This window comes from Heliangelus exortis, chromosome 14 (genome assembly GCF_036169615.1).
Source record: "Heliangelus exortis chromosome 14, bHelExo1.hap1, whole genome shotgun sequence".
NCBI classification, from domain to species: domain Eukaryota; kingdom Metazoa; phylum Chordata; class Aves; order Apodiformes; family Trochilidae; genus Heliangelus; species Heliangelus exortis.
In genome coordinates, this window is record NC_092435.1 from 6,650,655 (window position 1) to 6,675,568 (window position 24,914).

The 24,914-nt window shown below is 42.8% G+C and overlaps 1 protein-coding gene across 5 annotated transcripts in view; it reads right to left on the minus strand.

The window, feature by feature from the left end:
* The window catches only part of FGF13 (fibroblast growth factor 13), a 244,399-nt gene that overhangs the window by 29,458 nt on the left and 190,027 nt on the right, over nucleotides 1–24,914 (minus strand). For all 5 annotated transcript variants that reach the window (XM_071757989.1, XM_071757992.1, XM_071757994.1 and 2 more), the window contains one exon: nucleotides 22,309–22,412. In XM_071757989.1, the coding sequence (XP_071614090.1) occupies nucleotides 22,309–22,412 (104 nt within the window). The remainder of the gene's footprint in view (nucleotides 1–22,308; nucleotides 22,413–24,914) is intronic.

The following is a 24,914-nucleotide window of genomic DNA, read 5'->3' on the forward strand; positions in this document are numbered from 1 at the left end:
CATTTTAAAATCCTTCCTGTGAAATTCTAGCAAAGGGAGGGGAGTTGGTCCTCACCCCACCTGCTGCCCTGTCTGCCAGGGAGCCAGAGAGCAACGAGTCCATGAAACAGACTTCAAGAGCTCTTTCTTTTGTGAGGGTCATCCTAGGCCAGGGCTTAAAGTACCTTGTTCAAAGGCTGCAGCTGAAACAAGCAAAATCACCCTTCCTCCAACAGCAAAACTTTGGTAGATCCTGTTCATGCCACCTTTCCTGTGACACCACATCTAAGCACAGAGATTTTATTGGTGAGCAGCCCTGGTCACCCCCAGGTTGTGTGGTCATGGGGTAAGACCTTCCTCCAGCTGCATTTCATTCTTCTGTCTCAAAGAGGTTACTAGTAGGTGCAAACCATAAGCAGAAAGTGAAGTCTTAGACCAAAATCAATTCTCATGGCAACTGAGACCTCAAACAGATCTGAGCCAACACCATCACTCCAGGAACCACCAAGCCATGAAGATGATGCTTGTTCTGGTTTAAGCAACAACAACCTCTTCACATTCCTCTAGGCAACATAAATGTAATTTGTTCCTTCTTGAGAATGGTTATAAGAAATAGAAAGCTCAGGTAAAAGTTGGAATGGGAAGAGGTATCCATTTCAGAGAGCTCACTGATGTGGAGCAAATAGGGCCAAATGAAGAGCAGAACACAAAGAGCAATAGACAAGAATAAGACAGAATTTGCAGAGAAAGAATGTTACCTCATTTAAATGAGCAAATCACCACTGTTTAATTATCACCTTCTTCAGCTAGTGCTGAACTGATTTAACTTCCACCAAAACACACATTGCTAATGTCACAGGGATGACACAGGACTGGAATCAGTGCTGAGCTTCTCTGAGCACTCACAGACAGCTGAGAAATGCTAATGCAATGGTTTTGCTTAACCCTGGTGCTTGGACCACACTTCTGTCAAGAGGCAAAAGCAACTTCTGCTTTCACAAAATCAAATCTCTGATAGGAGTTGCAGGTTTGACAGTGTTTCCAAAAGGGATATAAGGACAGAGCTTGGGCAACTCACATCCCAGGCAACAGTGACTCAGAAAATCTATCTCTGAGTACAAAAAGTACAGATTCAGGTAAACTCATCAGTTGATATGGAAAAGTAACTCTAGCAGGGAGATGAAAAGTATTTTAAAATCATAAAAACAATGAGACAGAACAAAAAAACGCACTTAAAAATTTGTATTGAATCTACCAAAATCTACATCTCCCTTGATTTAAAGCCAGACTCCTACAGATCAATAGGCCAGAGCATAGGCACTTTGGGCTCTGAAAGCAGCATTCTAGAAACAAGAATGATGTGTAGAAACACACTATTTGTTTGGCCACACCAGGGATGGGAGGGATGTCACCCATGCTGGAAGCAGCACAGACCTGTAAAGGGATTAAACCTCCTGAGATTGATGGTGCAGCATCCTTGGTGGCTGCAACAACCTTTGTGTCTGACTGCTCTCCTGGAGACAAGCCCTGGGACATGTCCACTTTTGCCTGCTTAGATCTTCTCTTCTCCTTGGTGGGACCAGAGGCCCTGGGTGCATGGAGCTCTGGAAATCAGGCTGCAGGCTTGGAGACCCAGTGCCTGCCTTTGCTGCAAAGTTTGGCCAAAGAGAACCCAGCCTTGGGTGAGCTGGGGCACTGCAAGCTGTCAGCAGCATCACTGCTCCTGGGTCCAGGGTTGCCCCTTCCCACTGGCTAAAAAAATAACAGCAATTTTCCTGAAGGTATTAAACCTTCTTAATCACAGGCCAATGCTGAAATAAAAATACCTGGAAAAGTTCAAATTCTTGACTGTCTTAGGCTACCCCTTTGTAAACCAGTTATAAATGGATCCTTGCCATCAAGTTCAACTCAGTTCACCCACAGCACCAAGGGGAAGGCTTGATGCATACCTAATTTATGTTGGAGAACAGTCACTGTGCTAACCCTCTGCTCTTCTATTTCACACCACTTTAAACATTTTTTTTTTTTCCACTCATGCTGATACTTTGATCCTTGGTGTCAAGCTCCATGTAAAAATTTCTGGAAAATTTCATCATGTACCTTCAAATCGTCTTCAAGTTGAGGAAACATCTCAAAAGTGTGCATTTCACCACATAAAACCACTCCCAAAATATCTGCCACTGTTTCTACAGCCAAAGTGAAGCTGGAAACTTTAAGAAGAAACTTTTTTTTTGCTTAGTGGGAAAAAAATTCAGGCAGGAAGTAGGCAGAAAGGATGAAGTAGACTGAAAATCCTCTGCCATTGGTGTGTTCTGTGAGAGCTGCTGGGATCTTAGCAGACCTTGACATTTTAGAACTCATCTGCACTCTGAGTGCCCAACTAGCAGTTATCTAGCAAAAAGGGACTAAATTACAGAGTCACTTCTGCCTTTGTGTAGCAGGGCTCTGGCAGTCCCTCCAGCCTCCCAGAGGAGGCACAGCAATGAGCATGGACACCCTGTCCAACATCCTCACCCTCCCCACCAGCACCAAGGGATGATGCTGCCTCTGGGACCCCTGCAAGCAGCAGCAGCTCCAAGAGAGAGTGAGTATGATGAGTGAGTACCAAAACCCTCCTGAGAGTTCCAACATTCCCTTTCTGGCACTCCTGTAGAGCTGTAAATCATTTTGCAAATGTCTCTTTTCAGCAATTCTGCCATCAAACCCAAACCCTAATGATGTTCAACTGAAAAGGAGAACCCTCATGCGAAATGAACATCTCCTTCTCCAGTAAACAAATAAAATCATTACCAAAAAGTCAGATAAAGAATTCACAAGTTTCTTTGGTGGGAGGAAACTGTAATGGTCTTGCTGACACAGACTGGTAGCAAAATTGTTTAAAATTTCCTGTGCAAAGTTGCATTGCAGACTAAAGGTAAAAATACACCTATGTGCAGAGGGAGAAAATGCTCTGGAGAAAACTTATTTCCTCTGAGGGAAATTACTGAATGTTTTAAACCCTTGAAGAAAGAAGACAGGAAATGTGGCCCCATTTAATCCTCATTATTAATGTCTGCATTCACCTGGCTCACCTATGCACCACTCCCTGTGTCAAAGGCTTCAACTTCCAGTACATCTACTTTCCCCATCACTAATTAATTCCCTCCCAACACTTCTTTTACCCTAAGCAATTTTCTACGTGAAAAAAATGTTAAATTAATGCTTTGCCCAGCTATACTTAGTTAAGAATAAACCCATCTCAGATGTGATGGATGGCTGTCTGATCTGTAATATACTTGTCCTATATCATATTTTATATTATTCTGCTTTCTTTCTTTCCCTATCTCTGCTGCTTTATTAATTCCTTCTCTCTCCCCTTTCTCAAATTGGCTTTCATCTTTGGTAATTCTCTGCTCAGTTTCCAGCTTTATTTTTATCACTGGATTTTTCCATAGTTCCTTTTGCAGAAAATAAACCCAACAATTCCCCAGTCAGACTCTGAAGTTCACATCCCTTTGCTAGCAACCAACACACTTTTTGCCCATTTTCACTTTTTTTTTTTCTTTTTAAACAAGCTGACTTTCGAATAACAATGACAGTGCTTAAAGGATACAGCTGCTTTTTCATGGAGACGATCACATTCCAAAGCAGTTCACATCCTTTTACCTGGGAGAAACCAGACTGTTACTTCCAGGAGGCAAACCCACTCTGATGCTAATTTAAACAGAGCTCATGAAACTGCTCTGCTGTGAACTGCTAAGGAGCATTAGGGCTTACACCATACAGGCTTCACAGCTATGCTACTTTAAATTACCCAAAATATATATGATCTGAGTTGGATAAATACACCTGCCACTCCCACTCCCAATTGAAAATTACTTTCGTTGTAAAAAATGCCAATTTTGAGCAAAGTGTTTGGAAAAGAAAAGCCCTTCCAAGCCAGGGTGTCCTCTGAAGCAAGTGGGAGAAGAAACAGGTTTCCAAACCATTCTTTTTGTTCCAAAATGTGAATTGTACACTGTTATTTTTATAGTCACACACTTGCAATTGGCTCCAGCAAGCTTTGAACCAGGCTGCAATGATCCTGGGAACAGGAGGGAGGGGGCGATGGGAAGAAAACCTTCCCTCTCTGCTGGAAAAGAGAGGGATGGAAAAAAATGGTGGGGGGTGTGTGGAAGAAATGTAATAAATAAAATATTTAGAATAGTGGACATGAAAAGAGAGGAAGTGACAATTAACAAGCTGAAAGAGATGTAGTGAGAGGAGAAGAGGGAGCCACTGAAAAGGAAAATTAAGTGCAGTCTCTGGTACCAACCTGGTAGAGTAATTGGGAGGGGGAACTGGAAGCTTGGTAGGGGGTTAACTCACCCTTTGCTCCCCCTTGTGAGTTGAGGACCCCACCAGAGAGAAGGTTTGGGGACAACCAACAGCCACCCCAGCATCCTGTCCTGTTGCTAAGGATGCAGAATGATGCAGTGCAGCACCTACTCACCAATCCAAATCCAACTCATGCCCATGGAAACAGGTAGGCAAAAGCCAACAGGAGTCCCTGTGATCTGAAAACCTGCCTGAAGTCCCACTGAAGCCAGTGTCCTGTCCTGTGGGCAGCAGGAGAGCCCAGCTCACCTTTAATGTCACTAGGACAGGATTTCAGCTCCTCTCCCTGGTCTTAACAAGCCCTTACACAACTTCACAAAGTCTCTTATTTAGAAGTGGCTTTAGGCTTTCCCCAGAGTTAACAAGAAACAATTTCTGAGCTGCTCATGTAGAAAAATGCCCTTCTTCAAAGCTCTTTCCAGGTGCCATGTGCAAACAGTAGCAGATCCAGGTTCCCTCTTTAGATCTCACTTGTCTGCATCCGAGGGCTGCTCCTGGGAGCTGTTTCAAAGGCTGAAGTGTCAGCAGCAGAAAGAAGAGAGGTGCGTGGGTGGCAAGTTACTAAATGCAAAACTGTCACTCTCCTTTCATTTACAACCCTGAATATGCATGCATGCAAAAATGTAGGGCTTATATTAAAGTTTTTACTCTTAGAGCAGAAAATATCAAGGAAAAAGAGACTAAAAGATAAGATGAGACTGTGCGGGTTAGAATTCTCTCTCAATTAATCTTTTATTTTTCATCAATAAATGGTTTCTATTACTATACCCTGCCTTCCCTTGAATTAAAACGTCTTTTATTATCACAGGGAAGGGCACTGTCAGCAAAGGGGCACGGATGTGCTGCTGACTGGTCAAGGACAGTGACACAAAGCAGGTGGATTTTTGGTCTCTCACCTGGATAGAAGCTTACAAGCACTTGCCTAAAATATACCCAAGGCCTGAAGTGGGGATTCTGGTCTGCCTGTGCTTTTCCTCAAGGTCTGGCTGCTCCCTGAGGTGGGACAGGGTACCCAGTTGCACTGTGACAAATGGGACAGTGGGACAGCCATGTGTACTGAGGTACTGAACCCATGCACACAGCAGGAGTCCTGCACTGCAGTGATTTGGATCCTCAGTGACTGCTCCAGCCTTTCAGAATGCAAAATTTTTGGGAATATGCCTTGCTACTCTTCAAGCAAATACATTCCTTATCCTAGCTTGCACTAGCCAAGAAGGATGAAACCTGATCCCATCAAATGGGAAACCTTTTGAATTCTGCACTTTGGTCAACCCCAGACTGCATTTCAGCCTCAGCTTTGCTGCCAGGTGGTGGCTTGGACATGTCACCTGGTTGGGGAATGCCTGCCTGCCAGCTCAACAGGACATTTGCTAATGTCCCCAGGATAGCTCAGGTGCCAGGTACCACCACCACATTGCCTGGATGCTTTGAGGCATCTAAGGCTCACTGAGCTGCTAAAACCCTTTTGTGCTTACATCTAAATGGAAAAGAGCAGCAGGGCAGAGGTAAAGCACCAAGGGCTGAAGGTAGAATATTTCTTTTCTAGGCACCCCCAACATTTAAATGGAACCTGCTGCTTTGATCATTGCATTTACTTAATCTCCAGGCACTCTGCTGAGCATCTAAACTTGCTGGTGTTTTCCAGAGACCACAGATGAAGATACCAAATTCCAGATGGAATTTTTAGAGCACACAGGTGCTCCCCAGCACCCAAAGCCAGCACCACACAAACTGTCTTTGTGCACCTTGTTGAATTTCATTAGTGCACCTGGGCTGGCAAGGAAACACTTGATACAACACACAGACTAATGGTATAATCCAAATCACTGAAAAACAAAATATACATGGGGTAAACAGTTCAATTTTTTTTTTTATTCTGCAGCATATTGCATTACAAAAGGATTTCTCAAATGAGATTTTTCTGTATAATGCAATAAGCTACACATGGGGGAGGAAAATTAATGAGAATGTCTTTCCTTTTACAAAGAACTATGGTACTTTGATTGATCTGCTGAGCTTGAAGGGAAAGCAAAGCATTTAATCTCCACAGATGCACACACACAAATACACACTTTCCAGTTTCCAACCCTGGAAACAGAAATGCTGCAGGTGGATGCTGTCCCATTGGCTCTCTGCTTGTAGGAGCAGGGCTAGGAAGATAAAGTGCCCCAAATGCCTCAGGAATGCTTTTGTGATTAAAATCCTCACCTACCTCACAACAAAACTTTGTTTAGGACTGGCATTAAGCCTTTGCAGTAACAGTAAATATTAACATGTTGCTACAGCCTTTGATAACAGACATAGTCCTAACCCTGATTTTTTTGTCACCTTTACTCTTTACAAGCAACACTACAGATGAGTAGAGCTCTGGCATGCCAAAGAAGTGAACAACTTCCAAGTATATCAGCCTGCTGGATGCAGATTGCTTATTAAGTACTGTTGCACAGCAGGTAATACAGCCAAGAACAGTTATTTGCTGCACTCCTGGCCCCTGGACAAGCTCAGGATTTCAGTGAGACTTCTTTGACTCTGACCCTTCTTCTCAGGAGAAACTGCAACACTATGGCCGTGCTACAGACACTGCTCTTGGCTGTATCCAATACACCAGAGGTAACCAACAGCCCCAACACCTACAGGGCTGGGCCTTAAAGATGTCAGTTTGACAAACAGACACTTGAACAGAACCTCATTTCCCATTAAGCAGTTGGATTCTTTAGTGCCTAGGAAAGCCCAAGTGTTGATGGTTCCCATCCTGAGGCCATTCCTGCTTCCCCACTGGCTTCCCCTGGGTTTGGTAAGAGTTGAGCTATGCTGCAATGTTTCCTTCCTTGTGGCCATGAGCACATCAGCTCTTCATTAACCATCTGCCTTATTTTGAAGAAAATTGGAAGAATGTAATAGCTCTGAAAAATGCACTCCATCTGCTATATTTTGTCAGGACTGGTTAATGGATGTTAATGGTATTAGTAGAGTCAGATACACCCTCAGATGACCAAGCAGACACACAAATGCCTCATGCATGCTTAAGGAAACAGGTTGCCCAGAGAAACTGGATGCTCTATTCCTGAAAATGTTCAAGGTAAGGCTCTCCAGAGCTTGGAGCCACCTAATGTGGTCCCTACCCATGGCAGGGGGTTAGAACTAGATGCTCTTTCATATCCCTTCCAGCCCAGTCCATTCTGTGATCTCTAAACAGAATGACTTGGAGCAGCCTGGCTGCCACCAGCAGTGTGTAGCTGCAGCCTGTCCTGTGCCATGCAGCCACCTGAGCAGAGGGATGAGGCTCTGAGAGAGCCCAAACACTGCTCCAGGAGCAGTTCCCTCATGCTTGAGAGCTGGAATGCAACATCCAAATCAATGGTGCATATCAGTCCCATTGAGACATGAAATAAGTCCTCGTGTGCCACTTGGGACTGTGCTCTTTGTATTGTGCTTGCTGTAATACAGGGTGTCACATGTACTGATAAACCACTTCCTAAGTGACAGAGTGACATGAACAGCAATAAATGCTGACTTGCTAGGAGAGAAAGCAAGGTGTGCAAAAGAAAAGCATGGAGAGGTGGATCCCAGGACTTCTTGAAATGTATGTCCCTTTCCACATGTGCCATTCAATGGTTCCAGTTTGCTATTTGCACATCCCAGTGCAACCCTTCCCAGCAGAGCAACATGCTCTGAAGCAGTGACCAAGGACACTGCTCTAAATCAGGAGCCTTCCCAGTGCTGCTGGTATTTGGAAAGGGCTACAGTGACTACTGAGTGTCTCACCACCACTATTTCAAATCCAAGCCCCTATAATTTAATATTGATCATAACAAACAAACCATTGATGGGACTTGGCAGGCAAGGTTATAGCCTTGGAATGAGGTCTATGGATTCTGGATGCGGGCCTGAATGATCCCTGTAGCTGCAAATCACAAGCAACTTGGGTTTTCGAAGCAGAAATATAATTCATTACTCTTAATATCCCAATTAACAAATAACAGCCTGATCATAGGACCAGGTTTCCTGTAGCTACTGAAGAGTCATGATAGCTATTCATACGTAATGGACTGGAGGAAGCTTCCAAGGAGGACTGAGTATGACTGGGTGACTGCTGGCCTGCATGCACATAACTTTCCAAGCAGAATGCTCCACTTCTAACTTGCCATAGCAAAGCATTATTCACAGCCAGTCGTTCACAGAAGATGCAATTAGCCTTAGGGGCATGATGTCCTCCTTCTAAATCATACACACCCATGTGAGCAACAGACTAATATCTCTGCTCCAGTAGGAAGTTTGGAGGAAGGGCTGAATGAGTCAGTAAGAACAAATAAACGATGAATGGAAATTAAATTCATGCTATGAAGTTAAAACACAGAGCAAGTTTTGTGGTGATTTCTATTTGGAAAGGGAAAAGAAAATAAAAAGTGAACTGTCTTAAATCCAGGTTGAGCCTGAGCCAAAAATTTTACATTTGGAGAGATTGGAGTAAAGCCCTGAACTCTGACACGTCTCAATTCCTATTGTTACTTGGAAGCTTCTCTGCCTCCAGCTCCAAACCCCAGCTGAAATTTTATTCCCAGTTCCAGTATGTAATTACATAGAGCACCACAACCTTGCTAAAGGTTGGGTGTTGTCCACTTCTCTTTATTCTCTCTCTATGGATTTATATGCATAACTTCTGTGTAACAGAAATTTTCCTTATCATCATATTAAGAAACTAAATGGTTGAAGCATCAGGAAGGTAGTGATGCAAAAATATTATTTCAGAAGACTCTTTTTAAAGGAAATATAATTTCATCAGGCTTTCAGGACCTTGAAGATAAGAGAGAAATGAAATTTTTGTAGCTTTGTGAACCCACTTTTCAGGAAGATGGAAGGAAAATATATTTAGCCTTTTTTGAAGTAATCAATAAAAACTCACAAAACTCTCTACTTAGAAGAGTGATGTGGGCAACTTACATATCCCTGCTATTTATTGCTGTCCTACAGAAATGGAAACCTCTACCCCCAGCTTGAAGTGCTTTGGTTTAAGAACCACATGACCCTGTAAAAACTTCATAACACTCTCTACCAACCGAGCTTTAAAAATACCAAAACAGAAGTCAGAGGACCAAAGGACAAAGTTTTCCCTTCATAATGTGAGTGACCTTGCTGCAGCTGACAGGGGGATCTGGGTGTGTGGAAGGTACAATCCGAGTGGGTGCAAGGCACAGGAAAATTCCAGTTCTAGGTTACTCAACATTTGTTTGGGAAAGAGTTTGGATCTCACCTTGCTGTAGCAGTCTCCAGAGACATCAGACTAATGGCAGCTAAATTTTACCAATGTTGCTTGATTCAGTAAAAAAGTACAGATTGGAAAATTGCTATATCAAAAATTAAAGGCTATAACTATCACAATTAACCACATTAACTCCAATTGTTTCAGAAGAGAAGCAACTGCTGTTTAGAAGACAGTCAGAGCCAGAGGGAAACAAAACAGCTCAACAACAGAAAGCCTGGTGTTAAATGAGAGGGGGGGAAAAAAAATCACTTATCTTCTTTTCCTGTCATTCCTGTGATAATTAAATGAAAGGCTGCAAGTGCAGAGGGCTTGCTGTTGGGTAGCAAATGAAGCTTCACAGCCCATCCAGGGTGACAGTATTTATTTTCTCAGTTAACAGCACAAAAAGGAGGTTGGTTTCCTTAGTAAAGATTCTCAAGCTACTTGCAGATCATGACTGCATCCTCCTCAGCTGAAAACTTCAAGATCTTTGGGGATTCAGCATGGGGAAAGTACCGTACAGCCTCGAAGCCTGGCACTGCCTGGGCTCTGCAATACAGATGATGCATAAACCCCTGATATTAGAGCTACCAAATCAGTGCTGTTCAGGAGGATGTATCACCAGTGGCTACTGGCTGATGAGCAGGGAAAACCCTCTCCCTTCCACTGCTGCTGGACATAATTTTGTGAAGAAAAATATTATTTATAGTTTTGTTGTAAGACCTACAAGTTACTTATAAGAAATGCTTGCCATTCTGGTATTGTTTCTATAAGCATAGTTAAATGAAAGAAAAACTGTTAGTGCAACACTTAGAGAGTACAGGTGTTTCTTGGCATCTCACTGATTAGAAATGCAAATTTGGGAAACAATTAACTAATGTGACAGAAATTAAAAATTAGCATCAGGCTCGTTCAGGTCTTTTCTATCACAGCTGCAATAATTCCCCCAAGAAGAAGCCAAATTAAATGTGTGCTGAACTCCACTGTCCATGGAGCAAGCTCCCAGCCTCTCCACCTAGAAAACACATCAAATGTTTGTTTCACACAGAGGCAGCTAAAGCATAAATTAAAGTCAAGATTTTCAAAAATAGGTGAGTGAAGCTGGCTCCAGTTTCATCTCGCCCAATGGTGGCAACACAAACAGAGTCATCCTTGCTCCTCTGTGACCAAACAGGCACTGCCTTGCCCAGAAAGATGTCAGAAGTGAACCTCACCACAACACTCGTGGTGCTGTGACAGCACTGCTGAGAGCTGCCAATGCTCCCCCGCACCTGGAGAACTGCTAGAGACTTTCATATGGGTCTGCCAGAAGATTTTCAGTCCTGAAAGAGAATGTCCAAAAGTGTGAGGTGTTTAAAGAGAATAAGGATTAGCTGTGAACGACACAGCACCTGGTTCTGTACTTGCTGAATTATTTCAGAGGAAAGCATTAGTCCAGCTGCTGCATCATCCTGGGCATTCAGTTCCAAAGAAGGGTCCAAGCCAAGGGCTCGAGTCTTCCCCAAACAAACCCTTTGGGCATCCAGAACTGAGGTCTGCTGCTCTCCCTGTTCCTGATGAGCTGCTCTCCCTATTCCTGATGAGCTGCTTTCCCTATTCCTGATGAGCTGCTCTCCCTATTCCTGATGACTGTTCCAGGACTTGGGAGCTGTCTCCAGGCAAGCAGGGACTTGTTCTGGTCATTAAGATTCACTGGCCTTCTAAATGCTCTGTTCATTTTTTAATCACATAGAAATTTCATGTTGTAAATCAATGGCTGTCTCGTCCAGATCCTGAAACTCTTACTCAGATAAATTAATTCTCCCTCTGGCAGACAGGCAATGAAAACTGCTTGCTTCAGTAAGGATGGATAAATGAGAGTTTGCAATATCAAGCCCATTAAAATCTTAGTTCATCAGGTGAAGGGAACAGATCTGCACTTTGTACTGTGTTTATCCCACTTATTAGAATTTCCTTGGCTTTTTGTTCTATTTCAGATCATTCACTTATTTACTCTGAGCTTATTGTGCCTTCTCTGAGTGTCAATATGGCTCAGCTGGCTGTTCCTCTGGATCTCAGCATACTGGTGTGAAATAAAGAAAATTGAATGAGAATTGATGTGAACTTTTGTGTCAAATCTCAACTGAAACCTTTGTATTTATGAAACTCTGCTTCTAATTTGTATGCCAGCTCCACAAGTTAGCTTCATTTTAAAAACACAGTAGGTCTTTCAAGTTAAGTTGGAAGCCAAAAATACTGGCAAGATGAGGACCTTTTCCTGCTCTTTTCAGTTTGCTAGACCCTTTCTGTTAAAACATTAAGTTCTGGAGCTGTTGTTTGAGTAAACATGTCCTCACAAGTCCTGTGAGGTTTGCTCATTCCCAGTCAGCTCAAATTCAAGGTCCTGCCAACACTTGGGTTCAAGAGGAACACTGCTATCTCTGAATAGGATTTATCAACATCTGAAAATGCTCTGGGGATGGGGATGGAGAGTCTAAATTGACTCCCTCATTAATATGCATTCAAAATCATCAGAGAAAGAAAAGGAGAAGAATGGTTTGTAAAGCAGAGAGCCTCTTGTGCTGTGCTTCTGAAACTAGCTCGCTGATTTTTGGTACCTCCTGAGACTTTAAATAAACAGAACTGTACTTCACCAATTAACATGCCTGTTTTGCTTAGCTTCACAGTGGATTTAGTTTTAGAAGAACTGTACCACTCAATATTCAGTGCTGTTTGGGTAAAATTACAAAAATGAAAAACAATGTGATAGCACCTATAGAATCCACAGAATATCAAATATGAAAGGTCTTATCTGTTCAGTTATTTAAATCATCCAATCTACTGGAAAAAGCTATTGGTATTAGAGCCAAAGAATCCCTAATCCATTATAAACTTTGGATTTCCTTGTTAATCCTAGATTGCCTAATGAAAGCAGTTCAGTATGGAAATGCAAGGGTTATCATATAATTCTTATTCAACAGACTTGTTTTCTTTCCCAGACCCTGCTTAGCTTTTCCATCCAGGAATTCAGCAGACCTGTCCCCAAGAATTAGCCTGTCTGTGGGAAGTTAGCTTCTGAAACCAAGTCTTCAAGGACACTCTAAATTTGCCAACTTTTCATTTTCCTTTGTCCCTGTCTAACTTCTCTTATCACACAGCATGTTTATCCTGCTTTCTAGGACTCATACAGGTGTCTCTGAGAAGTCTTGCCAAGAGCATGGCATTCAGGCTCTTTGTGACTGACTTAACACAGTTTCCTTTGGAAACCCTCTTCATTTGGGCTGCAGTTCCCCATAAACAACCATAAAAACTAAAAATCCTGGGCTTTATGACTCCTTTTTCTTGCCCACTGACTCCCCATCAGTTTCCCTAAGCAGGCTTTTCAGAAGATGCCTTTTGACTGACAACCATACAAATGCATTTTGAACTTTTACAGTCGAGCTGGGTTCTCAGCTTTAGCACCTCATCACTTGGAATGATGTGATGCCAGGAAAAGGATGCTTTCAGTGGGTTTGTAAGGATGGAAACGGCCAGCAAGCAGTAAACATTTCTTTTGAGGCTGCCAAATAGGAACAGAACTGAATCCCCTTCCTCTTAGCACTGTCGCAACCGTGGGGCTACACGAAGATAAAAAGACAGAAGAATGTGTTTAATGATCCAAATCTCTCCACACAACAGCTCCATTGATGATGCAGCCTGGGTTGCTGGATAGTCATTTTGGGGAACTGAACTGCCCTTTACTTACTTTTAGCACAGAAGCTGACAGATTTTGTTTGTCTTGGCACTGCTGCAGCAGCCAAAGCTCCGGGTCCTGCCCAGCAGGAGCGCACAAGAAGAGGAGCAGGAACATGGACCTGCAGGAACAGGCACACTTCCATCTCCTTGGTCAGCTTATCCTTCAGCCCATTTTACCCCCTCAGCCCCACAATCTCACCAGAACTCCTTTTTTTCCCTGCATATTCTTAGCCAAGGGTAGCTAACAGCTAACTCATAAAGAAAACATCAGTGGGATGCAGCAACAGGGCTGAACAGTGAGGACACATCTTTCTCAAGCCATTAGCTTGTCATTGGCTAACTGCCTAGGGGAGAGTACATATATAAGAAAAGAAAAGGTAGGGGGGATGGAGAATTTGATCCTAATATTTTCTCAGCATGCTTCCCCAGCCTCTGGCGAGCTGATTCAGGACATTCCTAGGCCAAACATGACATCATTGTAATTTGCAGCATCTTCCTTTCAAGGATTTTCCTCAACTGATATTTGAACCCACAAAAATGATGGCACCCTCAGCATCCCATTGCAAAGAACCCCTCAGCTGAACCATGTGCTGAGCAGAAAACCCTACCTGCAGACTTCATCAGTGTGCTGAAACCTTGTGTTTCACTACAACACCAAGTCAAGTTTCTACTCGAGTTCTGCATTTGTTTTCCAGTATCAACCATCTCCTGTTGGTTTGGGGAGCCCCTGGAGACTGCCTGTGATTGCTCCAGGGTCTTTGTTAAGACATTCATCTCCACCCTGGCCAGCAGCAAGCACTGGTGGGGTGAGCCCTCTCCTTGGCAGGTTACAGAGAGTGTAACAAGGCAGAAGTGCTGCTGAGTCACTGTGACAAGAGCTGCTCATTAACTCAACCTGCAGCATGGGAGGGAGGGAAAGCCCTTCTGGGCAGAAGCAGCTTTCTAAAAGGAAAGGGGAGCACAGGAAAGATGCTGAGGTTTCCTAATAGTGTTTTCTTTTGATTAAGCCACATTCTAAAAAATAATAAAAAAAACCCAAAACGCAACCCCCCCCCCTGCCCCAACAAGTTAGAATCACGGAACATCTAGGACTGGAAGGGACTTTAAATATCACCTGGTTCAAAACCCCCTGCCATGGACAGGGACACCTACCACTAGATTAGGTAGCTCAAGGCCCCATCCAGCCTGGCTTTGAACACTTCAAGGGAGGGGGGATCCACGAATTCCCTGGGCAACCTCTGCTAGTGTCTCCCCATCTAAGAATCTCCTCCTAGTACCCAACCTAAATCTTCCCTCTTCAAGTTTTAAACCATTGCCCCTCGTACTCTTGCTACACATCCATGCAAAATGTCCCACCCCAAAGTTAAAATATTTCATGCACCTCAGGAAAAAAAAAATGCAACAACTCAAAAACCCACATAAATACTAACATCCATATTTTCCCAGCAAACTGCCCAGCCCCATAGGGAAGAGGCACATATATCACCATAGAGCCACCTACACTGTGTAGCACCCACATCAGATTTCTGAGAGCAAAGCAGCACGTTCCTCCCTGGCTCTGCTGAATGATAGCACATTAATCCCTCCTTTGGTGATGGGGATACACAGTCCCTACTGAACACACCAAGAACCTGGCAAGCCTCTTGTTCTTGCACTTTGCAACTCACTCTGGCTGCTCCAGTTCTTATCTGCTTACAACTCTTGCTTGCCAAGCACACTTTGCAACTGAAGGTGAGGAGTTGTGAGTATCCTGGAAGCCCTGGAATGCAGCATTCCTTGTTTGCTGGCATGGGGCTGAAACACGATGCTGGAAGCAAGTGGTGTTGTGATCCAGGTGCCAAACTATCAAACTCAGATCCAGCTCCACATTTTGCCAAGGCATTCTTTTTGGCATCATGTTGGTTTTGTGCCACTGTGACCCCAGTGAGCAGGGCAATGGAATGAAAACCTGGGCTTTAGAAGCTATGTTGCCATTTCAGCTGCATTTCTGAGCTTGCCTAGTCCCAAAAATCTGCTCTGAGCAACATCTGAAGTCCAAACTTACAAAGACTTTCTATCTTTTCACCCAAGCACTTTTGCATTGATTAGCAAATGACTAACAAAGAGAGTGGATGCACTTCCAGCCTTTTATCTTCTTCACGTGTATATTATTTACCTCATAGGACATTGAAACTAGTCTTGCACAAACATCAATTTCACTGCTGATTTTTAACAGCCACTCTGTTAGGAAACCATTGCACAGATCTCCAGCTGCAGGTCTGTCAGGAGCTGGGCAGTGTACAACCCCAAAGCAGCCCTTTACTTCCTCATGCTTGGGCTCCTCTTATGAGGCCTCATCCTAGAAGGTGCTGAGTATTCTCAGGACCCACCACCTGCAGCCTGGAGGATGATTTATAAAAAAAAAAATAAATAAAAAAAATAGCATGACACCTCCAACACTTTCAGCTTGCTGACTCTCATAATTCTCCCATGCAAGAGTGACACCCACCCTGCTTCTCTGCTGGAGACAGCAGACAGTCTGTGACAGCAGGCAGTCTGTCTTCCAAAATCTGGAATCAGACTGACCAGGAGAGACAAGCACCTAAAGGGAACAGCACTCATCTCTCCACCCCATCACTCAGCAGCAGCACATGTCATTAAGAAAGACCATCAGATAACTCATTAAGGAAGACCTGCTGCAGGAAAACACTGCTTCCCCAGGGACTCAGCCCCCTGGAGCATCCCATATCCCAGCAAACTCAGTGACAGGCTGCTGCTCCCTTCAGCAAACAGGAGACAAGTCAGTGAGCAGGGGGCTCTGCCAGCTCACAACTAATCCCCAAAATTCGCGTGCAGAACCCTTGGCAATGGGCTGAGCCAGGGAATGTTTATCTGGGAAGCATTGTCAGGAGGCTGTGATGCTGCATGGAGACCCACCAGGCTCCTCCTGTCTCAGGCACCAGCCAGCATCCACCTCTGCTCTGCACCACTGCTGTCAGGCTGAACCCAATTGTTTGCATCTGCTGAGCTTAGCTGCCAGCATGATTTCGAGCAGTGTTCATGGTTGAAGGTGTCAGAAAACATTTAGCAGTTCAGTCTGGTTCTGCAGTGCCTGGGAAGTTCCTCAGAACATGCTCCTGTCCCAGCCTGACCCCACACCTCTCCCACCCTTGCTGGGGGGCAGCAGGAGCAGGCAGGGCTGCCAGTGGGATGCTGAGGCATGGGAGGCCAGGGCAGCCTTCCTCACTGGGAGAAGGTTGTGCTGTCATCCAGCACAGATTAAGGTGTTCTGGTGAAAAGGAAAATGTGCTGCATCTGTATCTAAGAGCCTATCACTGAAGCAAATAAACTCTACTAAGATATAGTCTGCACTTATGCGTTTATGGTAAAAAAATTATTTATACTGACATGCAAATCTAACCAGATGAAGCTTCTGATTATTTTCCCTATCTCTTGGTTTGTGCTATTTCCCTGAGGTGGAAAAATGCTCTTTGCCAGTAATTCATTACAAATGCCCCAGCCATTCCCATTAGCTACAGCAGGTCTCCACTGCACTGCTCAGTATTAAAATATGCACAAACTTCTCTTCTCTCCAACTCACCAAAACCAATTCTTGAATCACTCTGAAAATTTAATCACATTTAACTTCTCTTGGCTATAATCAACATGCACACTTCATACAATATTTGCTTTCTGTGCAAGTACCAAACTTGCATATGACAATCTCTTTTACATGCAGAGGACAATATTAGCTGAATGTTCTCTTAGGGTAAACCATATAGAAAATTCTGCACAGGCTGTTATATCAGAGTGCTCCTCAAACCCATGCTAACTCTGTGCCATGTGCAGAGACAAGAAATGGAAAAATTAAGTCTGTTAATCAGACAAGAAATGGCAAAATGAAGCCACATAGAGCAGCTGTATTCACTCAAAAATTTTGGACATTCTAGAATAGCAAAACAAAGCAAACATAAACAACTCTGCCATGCAGAGTTGGCCTAATACCCATCCTACAAAAGGCTGAATGCCCTGAATTTCCAATAAATGAGTTAGAATGCTGCAGAAGGGAGGGACGTATTGGGCTCTATAACACATGGTCAGGATGAAGGATGACTCTTAGACAAGGGCTCTATCCAACCTGGGAGAAGCTGTAAGCTTACTTGCATGTGACACTATTAAATCAAATGTTTCCATAAATCACAGGAACCCAGAACAAGACAATGGAAAGCAAACACTCCTTAACAAACAGTTGCACAGCTCCTGAGACTGGCCAGAAGGATGTCATGAGCAGCTCATATTTAATTTTACTGTTTCTGAGACTCTATTGAGGCTAACAAGCACACATTTACATAGGCTGAAATATTCTAGAGGAGAAATTTCCATTCCATAGACAATCACTCAATGATTTTTAAAACTCTGACATGATGGAGAATACACAGCTAGATGTTCACATGCTGTTGGTTTGTTGTTTTTTTTTCTTAAATTTGATGTATTTTAGTTTATGTTTCAGCCTGTGCAGAACTCAGACAGTACACCCAATCCTCTTCACCCACATACATGCCTTTCCTTCAGCAAACTACACTCAGCTGCTGCTCTGTATCACTGTGAGCCTCCTCCATCACATCACAAGCACTTGAATGAGAAAGCAATAGCTGTAGGACTACATGTCCAACAACCAGAGCCTTAAAATAGTTTTCAAGACAACAAAAGAACACAAGGAATTCATGGGCTGTAAAACCTGAAAAAACTCAAGTGTAGCATATATGGCAGTTGCAAGAGGTGGTCATTTGTAGAAAAAAAAAAAAAAAAAAAAAAAAAAGAAAATAGAAAAGCCATCCTAAAATACAAAAGGCCATGATTCATTATGCGGTTACACAAGACAGAAGTGTCACAACACTGTTTAAGCCATCTGCAGCACCATGACACTGGTGTAAAAGGGATGAATCAAACCCCCTGCTTTGATTTGAGATGGATGCTCGAGCATCAAACAGCAGGAATTGCTCTGGCTTCCAGTAGCTCCTGACAAGGTCCCTATCCAAAGAAAATCGTGAGGGTGAGCTCACCTTGGGAAATGCAGTCACACAACTCCCTTCAACTTTGGTAGGAATCTGGCTACTAATAAAAAGATGTTTCAAATGGGGTGTTCCTCTGTGGCATTCTCCAGCCAGTGCCAAGAGGAGGGGAGTGAGCAGGGGCAGCAGGACAGGCTGAGGGGAGGACCCAGGTCACTGCCCATCTCTGCTGTCCAGGTCTTCCAATGCAATTCTACAACAAATGGATTTAATTATATAATTATGCTCATCTAGTTATCTTTTTTCCTTTTTGCTTTGCTGAGTTGCTGCCTTGTTTCTGAGGAGCTTTTATCATTACATTAAAGATCTTATTTTTGCTCTGATAGACACCACAAACCATCTATAAACTCTGGAAACTGACTGCAGATATCTGTTCTCTGCAGTTTTTGCACAACACTGATCCCCTCACGAAGCAAATCCACCTCAGCCTTGAGTACAGTCACTGGAGCTGAAGCAATCCAGGTTACAGACCACCTTTGTGGTCAGATATCCCAAGTCTCCATCCTGGCAGAGCCAGGGGGAAGGAAGACAGAATTCCAAAGCCAGAGCTCAACACATGTTACAAACTGGAGCCACAGACATTCTGCACCTGCCCACAGTTGTAATGGGTTGTGGTTAGGGCTTCCTACATATACAGGACACTCAGAATCAAGTAAGTAAATTCTGTTGCTGCACAGCCCAAATCTAAAAATAAACCAGCAGGAACAAAACACAAGAATTCACCACAGTCACCAGAAGGAAAAGGAACTGTGATTTAATATTGACATTTAGTACAAGGTGCATGGAATTAGGACATCTGGTGTGTTAGTACTGATGTGTTTTCCTGTTCAATTTTCATAGAATCATAGAATCACAGAATCGTCTGGGTTGGAAGGGACCTCTGAGATCATCAAGCCCAACCCTTGATCCACTGCTTTCCCTTCTTTGTGGGGAATCATATCTGAGCCTCTATTTTTCTCCCCATAAGCGAGATGTCATATTTACCTATTTACCAGTGGGGTAATGGACATGGGCTCAACAACCTCTTTATCAGTTGCAGGATTTTGGAAGTATTTCAGGTGAAAAGGTGCTACCAGGTGCAAGGCACAGACAGTATCACGGGGTGAGGAACAGGCATGGCATGATAGCAGGGTGGTTTTCAAACCCTTTACTAAATTAATTTGTAACCTTCAGCAGGAAGGAAACAGTTCTGCACAGACACAAGGATGAGGTGCTAGAGTCACCATCAAACTGAAAGCAAGGGATCATGACATATATCACAATATTCTCTCTGCCTGTTACATTGCATCATCAATGTTCATTTCATTTCTCTGGAAAAGGTACAACTACCTATTATAGTTATCTACAATTTAAATACATTTCTGTTTTCCCCCCTATTCTTGCTTCAGGAATTTGACAATGTTCTGTGAGGTTTTGTTCCTGATCAGTCCCATGTTGCCATCTATCTGCTCCTGACAAATCCCATCAGGAACATATCCTTGTAAGGGCTTGAAAACCTTCAGGGTGTGTAGATGGATGTCATTTATTTGAGCTGATCTGTTCCTCAGTCTCCCAGTTGGCATCCTTTGAACAGGTGAGTGTTCATCTGCTATAAATCAGCTGAGCTCTCCTGGGATTCATTTGCATCAACCAAGAATCCAGCCTAAAAAACAGAGCTGAATTCCCACATTTCAGACTGTCAGACTGGATCCCTTGCTCAGAGGACCATTATCAGCAGAAGAGGTGCTAGAAATGCTTAAAACATGGTGTTGAAACTGCAATTCTGGCAACCTTTTTGCATAGCAGGTCAATCTTGATGCTTGTCCATCAACAATTGTCCATCAACAGGAACACAAGATAGATTGTGCCCACCTAGAGAGTTTGCTGCAATTACTGTAAAAGACAAAACGCCCAAACCAGAAGACAGCAGGTGTATAAACCCAGTGTTCCTGAAAAGCTGGCTGGAAACCTCTGGAAAAGTAGATCAACATTGAATGGACGGCCATCTTTGTGAGGAGTATTTAAAAAAAAGAATTTGAGACCAAACAGCATGATATAAGGCTGTTTATGGCCTTGCCAAGCCCATTAATTTAAAGAAGAATAAAGGAGTAAGTGTAAGAATAGGAAAAAAATGACCACTGTTACTAAGGAATGTCACCAGTTCATTTTGCTATGGTATAAACTCTTCATTTCAGATACTAAAGGATTCAGTGAAGACACAATTTTATGGTAAGATATGAATCCACATGAAAAACTATCTCTAATCAATGCAAATACCAAAAATCACAAGAAAAATGAGTCTCTGAGCTCTGCCTAAGATGCCTAGACAACTATCAAACTAAAAGCCAGATTTCATAAAAAGAAGGGTGAAATTGTTCCAGTCTTCCTCACATCAAGTGATACTAAAAGGGACACTTCATCCTTTTAGTGGTCCCTTTGCCTTCAGGGTTGTGGCTCACAATGAGAAGTTACTGCTCTGTTGTAGCTTAACAGCAACTGAACCTGTCCCTATCCCATTTTCCTGCATCCTGCAAGAATTTTTGCACCTTTGCAAAAATATACCAAAAATAAAAATACACCTATGTACCTATACCTTCCAGTGCCAGAACCGACCTACTCAAACTGAGCACATCTCTTGGGTGCAAGGGTGGAATTTCACTTTATGGACAAACCTCTCTACCTCTCAAACCTTGAGATGGGACTCAGGAGAAATTTGGCTCCCTGGGGCAGAATGGAGCCTGTGGAAAGCTGCAGGACTCAGTGAGTGGGCAGCCAGCAAGGAACGTGGCTGAGGATGCTCATGTAAATGAAAATGCACGGTGCAGGCAAAGGTACATTTGCAGTGCAAATGTAAATGCCACTGTGAAAGTCACAGGACTATGATTACACAAGATTAAGAAGGCTTTGCACGATCTGGCTGTGTTGCTAACAGCCCTGCAAACAGTTCTGTGGATTAACTGCACTAAGCAAATAGCCAAAGCGAAAAAAAAAAAAAAAAAAAAAAGCAGGGTCTGATGGCATTCACCAAAATTTCACTTTGGCCCAAAGCACAGCCAGTTCTAATCTGGTTTTGCTCTGGCAGACACGGGAGGAAAAATATGCAAAGCTGCCCCCTGTCCCAGCTGTCAGGATGGCAAAACAAATGAGAGATTTTAATAAGTTTACTTAATGTTTATTATTATTACAGGCACCTTAAGGGAGTCATTCATAGAAGAGAACAATTTGTAGTAGATAAAAAATTACATTTTCCTCTCTTTTCCTCCTTGGGAAAAATAAAACTATTAAGTTTTAATAATTAAAACTCCTGAACATAGTTCAAATAAGTGTTCTTAATTGAAAAAATGGTCTATTTTGTAAAAACTGCGGCTCTGGGTTTTTATTTTTTTGTTTCCATAAAAACTGTTTGCTCTTTTGAGAAATGCCACTGAAAATTATTAGCTGACATTCTTCATCCAAACTGCTAATAAAACATTTCTTTACTCACTCAGAAACTTGAAGTCATAAGATTTTGGCACCTGATTTCATTTCTATTTAAAAATCCTGGCCAAACAGGAAAAAAAAAAATTACTTTCTCTAATCCTTTTTAATAACAGCAGTAGAGATTATATGGGAAGACATAAAATGTGTTCAGGCATGCATGGGATTCACTGAGTTGTTCCTTTTCCTCTGTACCCTGCACTGATCAGCACTATCAGTCCACAGTGACTGAGACCTTCCCTTCTGTTTGGGGTTTTGCTTGACACAGGGGTTTTATTTCACGTGTCAGGAGCCTCATTTTGCCTCAAAGGCACCACAGTTTGATTCCATAGATCCATATGTATTCATAACAGAAACAGAGCAATAAATTAAAACAACACTTTCCCCACTATACTGTGGTCGTGTCTCACGACTCTAGCTTAGAAGCAGAGTCCCTGGAACAGTGAATTATTCATTTATTAAGTTCTTACCATCATTTCAGGGAGAACAGAATTAAAAATGTTTACTTACTGATGTATATAGGTATCCTTCACTGTTCATTGCCAGATACAATTTTGTTTGAACCCCCTGAATCGCCACCACTCGTAAACCCACAGGTATGAGGTTAAACAAAGCTAGGAGAGAAAGGAGATGGAGAGCAAAATTAATCCTTTAGAGTATGCAGGTTAGGGAGAGAAATTAGCCATAATTACCAGAACCAAATAAAAAAATGCTACTTCATACATATATTAAATTCTGTGGGTGCTACAGAACAACACTGCTGCCATCGTGGTCTTCTATGGCAACTTCCAGCAGTAGCTCAGAAATTATCTATACAGAGTCCCAGTGCATCTCCCCCGTTCTGAAGATGGAGAATGGGAGGTATTGAGAACTAAAATGACTAAAAAATGACTTACCTGCCTCATGAGCAGATGGGTCGTGCCAAGCAGACTTGAACGTACTTAATTTCGGTTTGGGGTTTTTTTTGTTTGTTTTTTTCCGATAATGGGTGCAAAAAAAATTAAAATCCAAAACCAAACATTTTTCAAGACAATCAAAACCTTCTTTTATTTTATTTTTGCAAATTCAGATTGAATTCAGAAAACATTTTCTGACCAAAAGGAAGGTGCAAGACAAAATTCAGAAAAGTTAAAAGGCTTCATTTACATCTCAAAATGCTTCTACTCAAAACCCTTTTTCTCTCTTTGAGAGGAGAATAGGTTTGAAAAAACAGAGTTAAATAACTTCAAAATGAACTGAAATGACAGCATATTCTTTAGATCAATCCCTAAATCTGTGCTTTCAAAATTGAGCTGCTCTGAGTGTTCTGCTTGTGCTTATGCTTGTATACATGCTAATAGTGGCTGTATTTATAGGCAGAGAAATGTCTCTTCAAAAAATGAATGAAGACTCCAGTTTGAAAGGAAGCAAATTAAAAAAAAAAAAAAAACCAACAAGCAAAGCTCTGCCATAGCTTCAGTTGATAGAGATGTTAAAGTTGAACACAAGTAATAATGAGTTGGATGCTGTACGCTGTGTTCAATACATACAATTAAAATTCAAGAGGAGTTAAGAAAATTTTCAAGAAATTTTATCATAACCCAAAGCATCTCTCTCCAGTCTCTTGCATAAATGCAGAGATAGGATGAAAATGCCAACTCGGCTTTTGTTTCCAACAGTTTATTACTTGGCTGGAAAACTGGTTTGCTTCAGGCTGAAGTTTGGTATTTATGGTCACTGTCTGAAGCCAATTTGAAACATAATGATGAATTTGAAATATTTTTATTATTTTCAGAAGCATAAGCTATGAATTACGACCCATGATAAATTTCTTTTTCAGCTTGACAACTCCGCAATGGTCACGATTAATTAAAAGAAAATTTGCAGCTTGCCAGCACGTACAAAAGGTCCTAAATTTTGGGTGTGGGTTTGTCAGGAGCATAGCAAAAAAGCAAAATGCAAATGTCTGAGTGTCCTATTGCAATAAAGGCATGGCCAGGAGTTAACATTGTGCATGGGGGTCAAGGGATTAAATTCAGGTGAGAACTGATTTTATTCCAGCAGGCAGCTGGTCCTCAAGCTCTTTGTGCTGTCCTGGGCTAAGCAGAGCAGCTCAGTCCCACAGCCCAGTGAAGAGGGGGTGCAGTGAGAAAGGGAAGGGAGGGGTGGGTAGAAGGGAAAGCAGAGCAGGTAGATATAGCCAGAACTAGAAAATAAATGTAGGAGATAATAAAATCACACCTATTTTTCTGTTTCCCTCCCATATATATGAGAACACATGCAGGCACACACACACACACACACAGCCTCTCCTCACGCTCACCTGCATGCACAAACCCAACAGAAATGGCTTTCTCTTCATTAAAAGAAAATCCTCTAGTTCTGTGCAGTTTTGGCACACAAAAGTTAGGTCTTCAGTTAGGGAAATGCTCCTGGAAATGTGTTTTCTCATTCATCCAATCGAGTGCTTGAATTTATTTGTGGGTGAAAATATTCCCTGCCTGACCCAGTAAATATTCCCTTTGGCGAGCCCTCTTTCGCAGTTCCAGCCCAAGAAGCAACATCTGATCTTCGTGTGGGCAGGAAAGCACAATTTAAAGCTAAGTATCCATGCAGAACCTGGAGGTCCTTCTTGAAAGGCACTTTCTTAATGGTAAATTTATGAGTAGGGTGAGTGTTCGGGTATTTTCAGCACCAGGGTACGAGCATGGGCTCCCCTCTAAATAGTGCTACAAACCTGACAGTAAACCAGCTGATGACAAGGCAAAGCCTGGGAGATTTGAGAAGCCAGAGCTCACAGCCACAAGGCAGAGAGAGAGAGTTTTCAGTGAGTGATTCCTGGCCCTGCTGGGCTTGGCAAAGTGAGCAGCCACGAGGCTGAGCAATTTCTGCCAGGGAGGGCTGGGACACCCACTGCCACGGGTGCTCAGCCACTTCCCTCAACAGCAGAACATGTTTTTCCCTGCCTCTATTTTGAGGCAAGCTGAGGCCTGGCCACATTCAGAAGCTGGTTTAGATATCAGCGGGATTAGCAACTGCTGCACCACAAACCATCAAGAGTTGCAAAAGGGTTGAGGGGCAGTAACCCTGATGCTGCTGCCTCTGCTGAGGGGGAGGAGAGGGAGAGGCTGCTGGGG